This window comes from Cervus canadensis, chromosome 4 (genome assembly GCF_019320065.1).
Source record: "Cervus canadensis isolate Bull #8, Minnesota chromosome 4, ASM1932006v1, whole genome shotgun sequence".
NCBI classification, from domain to species: Eukaryota; Metazoa; Chordata; class Mammalia; order Artiodactyla; family Cervidae; genus Cervus; species Cervus canadensis.
Window position 1 is genome coordinate 100,881,753 of NC_057389.1, and position 9,153 is coordinate 100,890,905.

Here is a 9,153-nt window from a genome sequence, read left to right on the forward strand (position 1 = left end):
GTGCTTTGTGGTTGGGATGGCATCAAAGCCCTGGCTAATTTGGATGATCTGCCTCAGCCTCCTTAGCCAGGGGGTGTCAGCGAAGCTTTGCCATCACTCGCTCCATGGGTGTTTGGTCCTGTTTCCTCACCGAGGTTGTGTCAAGGGTGTGTCCCTCCTGTCATAAGGTTTCTTGAGCAACAGAAAGCTTGCCAGCAATAAAGGCCCAGACAGCTGTGTTGCCCAGTTCATAGACAGGCCTCTCAGGAGACACCTGAGAAGATCCCAGGCTGGCAGCCCTTTCTCCAAGGTCAGCACGTGGAGCCTGACCCTTCCTCGGTGCCCTGACTTGTTGGCAGCTAGGAGGGTGGTGAGAGAGCCTGAATTTGAGAAGTTACTTCCAGAGTCAGTAAGTGATATTAAATGTCTCTGTGCATCTGTCTGTCTGTCTGTCTGTCTCCCTCGCTGTCTCTGTGTATGTATGTGTGTCTGTCTGTCTCTCTCTCTGTCTCTCTGTGATTGTATGTGTGTCTGTCTGTCTCTGTCTTTGTGTATGTATGTGTGTGTCTGTTTGTCTGTCTACGTCTCTCTCTCTCTCTCTCCCCTCTCCCCCTTAATCCCCTACTTCCTCCTCTTTCTTTTCCCTATCCCTGCACCAATGGATGCTCAGTCCAGTTTGGGCAGAACTGAAGAAATGTTCATCCAGTTACACATCCATCATTCTTTCTTTCATTTGTTCATTTATTTGTTTACTCAAGAAACCCTCCCTGACACCAGCTCTGTGCCCATTCCCACACTGGTGACCCTGATGGAGACAGAGACAAAGAAGTCAGGCTATCGGTTCTAAAAATGGAGCTGCTCTTTCAGTCACTAGAACAAGAATCCAAAGCTGTAACACAAGTATAGACTGGCAGAGCTGTGGGCGCCCAGAGGAGGGAGAGGCAATTTCCAGCGGGTCAACAGGGATCCCAAAACCCACTTCAAAGTGCCATTGCTATAAAGCATCTATCATGTCTAGGTCCTTTTCAGACAGGAAAACTGTCTCAGAGAGGAGAGTGAGAAGCTCAAGTTCATGCAGCTGGGAAGGGGCCAAGGCAGGACTTAATTCTAGGTTAAGCTTCCTTCCACTTTCTCTCTCAAAGTGTTTAATTCCTCTTCCCTCACAGCACTGGCTCCAGTGGGGTGTGTGTGTGTGTGTGTGGGTGTGTGTGTGTGTAGTGCACGTGTGTTTCTAACAGATGGGGAGAGATTTAATGCTCATTTCTACCATAGACAAGAGCTACCTTAGGGCAGGGATCATGTCTGTCTTATACAGTGTATTCCCAGGGCCCAGCACATAATAGACACCCAGAAAATATTTGCTGGATACACAGATATATGGGTGATTGGATGGAGAAGTAGACATATGGATAGATGAGTGGATGAATGAATGAATGGGCAGGTGTCGGATGGACTGATGAATGAATGGATGGATGGATCTGTGGATGGATGGATAAATGAATGAACAGATGGATGAATGGCTGGCTGGATGGATGGGATGGACAGATGTGTGAGCGGAAGGATAAATGGTGGAGGGAAGTCATAGCAGACCTGATGCCCCCAAGATTGGCAGAGCAGGGTCTTAACCAGTAAAAAGCACTCAGGATTGAGGACAAAATGTAACAAAAAGTAAAGAAATGGGAAAATGCCAAGACTATGGAAAAAGGCATTCTATCCAGAAAAAGAATCAGAGATGAGAATGAAGAACTTGGACCGGTGTTCAGGCTCATGTCAGAGGGAGGAAGGTGAATTGATCTATTCAGATTTGAGAACTTCTGGGACAGTTTCAAAATTGTATTCCCCACTTTGATGACATTCTCATTTTATTTTTTCTCCCAGTTTTATTGAGATACAATTGACATACAACACTGAATAAGTTTAGGGTATACAGCATAATGATTTGATTTACATATACCATGAAATGATTATCATAAGTTTAGTGAACATCCATCATCTCATATAGATACAAAATTAAAGAAATAGGAAAATATTTTTCTTGTGATGAAAACTCAGGATTTACTGTCCTAACTTTCATGTATAATACAGCAATGTTGATTATATTACCATCTTGTACACTACATCCCTAATACTTATCTATGTTATAAATGGAAGTTGTACATTTTGACTTCCCTCATCCAATTCCCCTCCCCCCTCCACCTCTGATAACCACAAATCTGACCTCTTTTTTATTAATTTGTTTCTAAGTATAATTGACCTAACACACTGTTAGTTCCTATTACACAGCACAGTGATTTGATATTTCTATACAGCTCAAACTGATCACCACAATGTCTAATTACAAAGTGCTGCCATACCATGTTATCAATAGTTGTTGACTATATTCCCCACACTGTACATTTCATACCCATCACTCATTTACTTGGTAACTAGGAGTTTGTACCTCTTAATCTTCTTTACCTATTCCTCTCATCACCCCCATCCTCCTCCCCTCTGGAAACACACCTGTTTGTTTTCTGTATCTATAACTCTGTTTCTGTTTTGTTATGTTTCTTCATTTGCTTTGGCTTTTTTCTTTTTGATTCCACATATATGTGAAATCATATGGTATTTGTCTTCTTTTGTCTTATTCACTTAGCATAATGCCCTCTAGGTCCATCCATGTGGTCGCAAATGACAAGATTTCATTCTTTTTATGGCTGAATAATATTCTATCGTTTATATATGTATCTTCTTCGTCCATTCATCTACCATGAGCATGTAGGTTGTTTCCATATCTTGGCATTTGTAAATAATGCTGCAGTGAACATTGTCGTTATTGTTCAGTTGCTCAGTTATTCCAACTCTGCAAGCCCATGGACTGTAGCCCACCAGGCTCCTCTGTCCATGGGATTTCCCAGGCAAGAATACTGGAGTGGGTTGCCATTTCCTTCTCCAGGGGATGGATCTTCGATACTCAGGGATCAAATCTGTATCTCTTACATCTGCTGCAATGGCAGGCAGGTTCTTTACCGTTGAGCCTCCTGGGAAGCAATGAACATTAATCGCCAGAGTATCGCACTAGACAGGACACACTTCATGGACTGTCATCTCTTGCCCCAGGTCTGAACATGAACCAAGTCCCCACCACGGGGATCCTGTTCAGTCTCAGAAACCCAAATAGACAACCTATTCTGTCCCCTGAGCCCCTCTGTCCTCCTTTGGAGACCTTTAACCTATCTTCTCTTGTCCCTCTTCCCTTAGAATCAGCCAAGGGTGGTGAGATTCGGACTCAGAATCAAAAGAGATGAGCAGTCCTCAGCCTTTGGAGGAGGTAGGCTGGGTGCAGGCTGGGGGAGAGGGGTGGGAGCATCTGGGGAGAGGGGAAGAGAGGAACTTAATGTTTGATACACTGGAGCGGGTGAAAAATCATGACGTGGATTCAGAATTCAGGTGCTTTGTGATCATTCAGTTGGAGAAAAAGACCCAGCAATGGAACTGAAGTTGTGGCAACTGGGAAAAGAAGGGGGCACCCTGGCTACCTTTGTCTCGATGATAAAATTCTTATGATTATGGTACTCAGTATCCTGCTTCTCTTTTTTTATACCTATTTACATATTTTTTGGCTGAACTGGGTCTTAATGGGGGCACAAGGGATCCTCATTGCAGCTGGAGGGCTCCTCTCTAGTTGTGGCGCACAGCTCTTGTTATTGCCCTGTGGCATGTGGAATCTTATTTCCCCAACCAGGAATCGAAGCCGGGTCTCCTGCATTGGAAAGCAGATTCTTAACCAGTGCACCACCAGGGAAGTCCCACCCTGCTTTTCTTCTAAAAAAAGAAATGTTGGCCCCAATATTCTTCTTCCTCTGATAGGACAAGATAGAATCTCAGAATTAGCTTCAGAAAGTCTGAGACCTCTGCAAGTGAGAAGGTAATGCTCAGAATACTCTTGGGAATGATGGAGAGAGAGACAAAGCTATCAAATGTGACAATTGGATGAGACCCTCAAAATCCCCCCCTCACACATATTCATTGTCTCTATTTGGAAGTGTGTTAATCACTCAGCCTTGCCCGACTATTTTCGACCCCATGGACTGTAGCTTACCAGGTTCCTCTGTCCATGGAATTCTTCAGGCAAGAATACTGGAGTGGGTTGCCATCCCTTTCTCCAGGGGATCTTCCCGACCCAGGGATTGAACCCAAGTCTCCCACATTGCAGGCAGATTCTTTACCATCTGAACCACCAGGGAAGCCCCTATATTTGGAAACAGATTCAAACAGGAGCAGCAACGTACTCAAGTTCACACTGGACCCCAGGTTGAATTGCCAGATTTGGCAAATAAAAATAAAGGATGCCCAGTCAAATTTTAATTTCATATCAACAACAAATAACCTTTCGGTGTAAATATACTCCATGCATGGAGAAGGCAATGGCAACCCACTCCAGTATTCTTGCAAGGAAAATCCCATGGACAGAGGAGCCTTGTAGGCTGCAGTCCATGGGGGTCACTGGGAGTCGGACACGACTGAAGTGACTTAGCAGCAGCAGCAGCAGCATACTCCATGCAATGTTGGGACATACTTATTCTTCAAAGTGTTAGTCACTCAGTCATGTCCAACTCTTTATTACCCCATGGACTGTAGCCTACCAGGCTTCTCTGTCCATGGGATTCTCCGGGCAAGAATACTGGAGTGCGTCGCCATTCCCTTCTCCAGGGGATCTTCCCAACCCTGAGATCAAACCTGGGTCTCCCACATTGCAGGTGGATTCACCATCTGAGCCACAAGGGAAGCCCTTTATTCTTTGAAATTTGGGTTGTTTTTTTTTCATCTGAACCTTGAGTATAACTTGGCATCCTGTATCTTACTCAGCAACCCTACCTCCAGGCATCTTTGGACCACACCTGCTTTCTCCTCCCCTTCCCTGCCCCTTTGATGATTTCTGTCGTCTCTTGGCCCAGGAGACATACGACATGTCGGGTGCCCGCCTGGCCCTGACACTGTGTGTCACCAAAGCCCGGGAAGGTTCCGAGGCAGATCTGGATGCCCTGGAACGCATGTTCCAGCAGCTGGGGTTTGAGAGCACCATGAAGAGAGACCCTACCGCCCAGGTATTGTGCTGCCGGCTCCAGCCCAGCAGGGGAGGGGTGGGGGCTGAAGGAGAAGGTGGATTCCGGGGTCACCCCTGAGTCCGGCCATTCCTCTCACTCCAGCAATTCCAGGAAGAGTTGGAAAAATTCCAACAGGCCATCGACGCCCGAGAAGACTTTGTCAGCTGTGCCTTCGTGGTTCTCATGGCACACGGATTAGAAGGGCGCCTCAAAGGGAAGGATGAGAGGATGGTGGAGCTGGAGGACCTCTTCCAGGCTCTGAACAACAAGAACTGCCGGGCCCTGAGAGCCAAGCCTAAGGTGTACATCGTGCAGGCTTGTCGAGGAGGTGGGGCCAAGAGCCAAGGACACAGAGCCCCTCCCTCCCAGATCCAAGACCCCAGCCAAGCCTTGGATTTCCCATCTGTCTTACGACCTTTATTTTTTCTCCTTCTTTCTTTCTGATTTTGCCTTTTCCTTCTTGATGTTTCAGAACAAAGGGACCCTGGTGAACCAGTCGCTGGAGGGGATCTTGTGATGATCACAGAAAATACTCCTGAAACCATCCCAACGTACACAGACACCCTCCATGTCTTCTCCACCATAGAGGGTATGAGCTTCCAGCTGACCCAGGGTGGCCTGCTTCTCCACCTTGCCTGCCACTCCTGACCCCTGAGACTCCCCTCCAGGACCCACCATTGTCCAAGGTGTTTTGTAGCATATGTGCATGCACGTGCACACGTGTGCATGCACACACACCCACACACACAGTCACCCACCCCCATTGAGCTCCCCTGAGCCCACTTCTCTGGAATTCCCAGGGTACATTGCCTACAGACACGACCAGGAGGGCTCCTACTTCATCCAGACTCTGGTTGATGTGTTCGTCAATAAGAGAGGACCCATCCTGGAGCTTCTGACAGAGGTGAGTTGGGAGAAGGTACCTTGGAAGCCCCACCCAGCCTGATCAGGGAGCATGCAGAATGGACTGTACGTGCGTGCCCAGTTATTCAGTCATGTCCGACTCTTGGTGACCTCATAGACTACAGCCCGCCAGGCTCCTCTGTCCATGGGATTTCCCAGGCAAGAATACTGGAGCAGGTTGCCATTTCCTCCTCCAGGGGATCTTCCTGACCCAAGGATCAAGCCTGCATCCTTTGCGCCTCCGGCATTGGCAGGCACGTTCTTTACCAACTGCACCCCCTGGAAGCACAGCAGGCTGAGCCTCTTGCAAACCTTTCTGCATGTTCCCCCTCCCCTGCCTCCTGCTCCAAGGCCAACCTGGGTCCCAACACATAAACTAGAACACCCATCTCTCAGAAGTGACTTTCCCTAAAGCAGGGAGTTCCAAAGCTTACAGTATGTGAGATAATTTAGATGAAATATGCATACATTTCTGTAAACAAGCCCCTTAGGTTCAACTCGTCTTTGGACATTCTGATTGGTTATGTGTTATTTTGGCAGATTAGAAAAAAACATATAACGAGAATGTGTAGCCAGTGATTCCACAGAGATTATGGTGAGAAAGTGAAAGTGTCAGTTGCTCAATCATACCCAGCTCCTTGTGACCTCATGGACTGTAGCCCCCCCAGGGTCCTCTGTCTGTGGAATTCTCCAGGCAAGAATACTGGAGTGGGTGGCCATTTCTTTCTCCAGGGGATCTTCCTGACACAGGGATGGAACCCAGCTCTCCAGCACTGAAGGCAGATTCTTTACCTTCTGAGACACCCGAAGCCCAATTACAGTGTAGGATGAGACAATAAAGGTCTCCCATTTTAGGACATGGAGACCCACCTGCCCTAACTTTCTCCCAATAAGCTCATTACCTGACTCCCCCAAAAGCCCAGCCCCAAGCTGACCATTCCTGTTGCTGCAGGTGACCCGGAGGATGGCAGAAGCAGAGATGATTCAAGAAGGGGAAGCAAGGAAAGTGAATCCTGAAATCCAAAGCACTCTTCGGAAACGACTCTATCTGCAGTAGAAGTAGAAAGGGTGGGGTGGGGCTCTCTTTCAGGTGCCCTCTCTGCCCCCACAGAGCTTTAAAGGCAGCTCTCACCACTTCTCCAAAATCTTCTCTTCCCAAAGCTAAATGGTGCCCAGCTCTTCTTTCATCACACCCTTCATGAAGGTCCTCCTTCGATCTATCCCCATCCTTCTCAGGGCAAGCCAGCTAAAACTGAGCACAGGATATGGTGATAACATTAACATCACCTCCCTCAGGCTGGACGCTCTACCTCTATTAATACACCTAAAAAGGCATTCACTTATCCCACTCTCTATTCTTATGCTCCAGTGAAGCCCTCTTCTTTCCACCATGAATCATATCCATACAAATGTACCTGGATAAAACTCAAGATTTTCCGCCGATAAAACATGCCTATTCACCACCTCCCATCCCAATCAAAACTTCACTGGCTCTGGAATTTCACCTGGAGTTATAACCTCCTCCTCCTGGCAATCACTTCCATTCCCGTCTCCCAGAGATTTCCTCTCAACCACGGGAAATTCAGTAAAGCAAAAGTTGTTCTCTCTCCAAGACCCCTCTTCTTTGGCTAGCAAGCTGGTACCTTGATGCCATCCACCTCATGGGTTCTCTCTGGTTAGTAGAGCTGCTTCCTCCTTTTCTGAAGCCCTGCCTCCTAACCAATGCCACTCCATCCACTGCTCTGAACCCTGACATCTGTCTGAGACAATCCATCCCTTTACCCATTCTCAGAGTTTTGACTCTCTTTTTAAAAAAACTTTTTTTGTTCTTAATTGGAGGATAATGGCTTTACTGTGTTGTGTTGCTTCTGCCGTATAACAATGTGAATCAGCCACAAATACACATATATCCGCTCCCTCTGGAACCTCTCTCCCACCCCACCCCATCCCACATCCCGGTTGTCACAGAGCACCAGGTTGAATTCCTTGTGTCAAACAGCAACTTCCCACTAGTCAACTTCCAACCACTCTAAATCATAGCATGTTGGAGCTATGGAGACACCCCTAGTGTTACCTTGTTACTTTTCAGACAAGGTTATAGAGGACTAGAGAGGCTAAATCACTTCTCAAATACCACACAGTAAGCCAGTGGCAGGGTCAAGGTCTGGCTTCCAGGCTAGCCCCACTTCCACTACCTGCTAAGTCTTCCATTAGTGAGTGTGTGCGTAGTTGCTCAGTCTAATCTGACTTTTTTTGACCCCCATGGACTGTAATCCACCAGGCTCCTCTGTCCATGGCACTCTCCAGGCAAGAATACTGAAGAGGGTTGCTATGCCCTCCTCCAGAGAATCTTCCCAACCAAGTCTCCGACATCTCCTGCATTGGCAAACAGGTTCTTTACCACTAGCACCACCTGGGAAAGTTTACCTCCATGGGATTCTGACACTGGGCTGAAAGCTGGATCAGAGGCTCCCAAGTCTATGACACCTTTCTACTTATCTACAGCCCTGACCTTTCCCACCATAATAACCCGTGGTCATATCTGCCATCACTGAAAACTCATGGCTAAAGCGGAATCATTTCTTCCTGGTCCATCCACCAAGTGTTCCCTGGAACCGTCAATCTCAAACCTCTGCAGTCATCTATGACACCCCTCTTCCTGCATCCTTCATATGTCACCAGTCACCATACCCAGCCCAGCGTGACTTTGAAACATTCTCTTCCTTTCCTTGTTACTCTCTAGTTCCATCCTCTCATGTCTCTATCTTTGCACCAGTTTCCTTCCTTGCCTCTATGCCCTCCCATCTCAGCCCTCCTCTGACCTCCATATCATCTACAATTCCTGATCTCCCCAGAACACTCAAGAAGACACAACAGTGCCTCATTACACAGAGATCAAGGCTCAACTCCACACCTTGATTTCTCACACCTGTACAATCCCATTCCTATCAGCGATCATCTAAACTCATCTCCCACTTCCCCAATCATGCTCCAAGACTAATGTTGTCTTATTCGTCCCTGCATCTAAGCCTTTGTTCTTACCATTTCTCCAAGCGTGAGTGCCCTCTCACTCTTGTTCACCCACTTTCCACTATCTCCCACCCCTACTTATTCCAGAAAGCCATTCCTAATATTCTTTCCAGTTGATTCTGCTCTGTCACCCAGGATGAGACACAAATTACAG

The 9,153-nt window shown here is 47.2% G+C and overlaps 1 protein-coding gene across 1 annotated transcript; it reads left to right on the forward strand.

Moving 5' to 3' along the window:
- Window positions 1–258: 258 nt before the first annotated feature.
- Window positions 259–7,756, forward strand: CASP14 (caspase 14). Its single transcript, XM_043464425.1, has 7 exons — window positions 259–388; window positions 3,220–3,289; window positions 4,917–5,066; window positions 5,169–5,394; window positions 5,539–5,655; window positions 5,867–5,970; window positions 6,922–7,756. Exons 2-7 carry the CDS (start codon window positions 3,263–3,265, stop codon window positions 7,024–7,026), a joined length of 729 nt encoding a protein of 242 aa, XP_043320360.1. The 5' UTR covers window positions 259–388; window positions 3,220–3,262; the 3' UTR covers window positions 7,027–7,756.
- The last annotated feature ends 1,397 nt before the right edge of the window (window positions 7,757–9,153 follow it).

What these genes read in the sequence shown, in the direction of transcription:
- CASP14 (XM_043464425.1), top strand. Translation starts at nt 3,263, where the DNA reads ATGAGCAGTCCTCAGCCTTTGGAGGAG. An exon ending in GTCCTCAGCCTTTGGAGGAG is followed by an intron (nt 3,290 to 4,916) that starts GTAGGCTGGGTG and finishes CTCTTGGCCCAG; the next exon opens with GAGACATACGACATGTCGGG. An exon ending in CGTGCAGGCTTGTCGAGGAG is followed by an intron (nt 5,395 to 5,538) that starts GTGGGGCCAAGA and finishes TTGATGTTTCAG; the next exon opens with AACAAAGGGACCCTGGTGAA.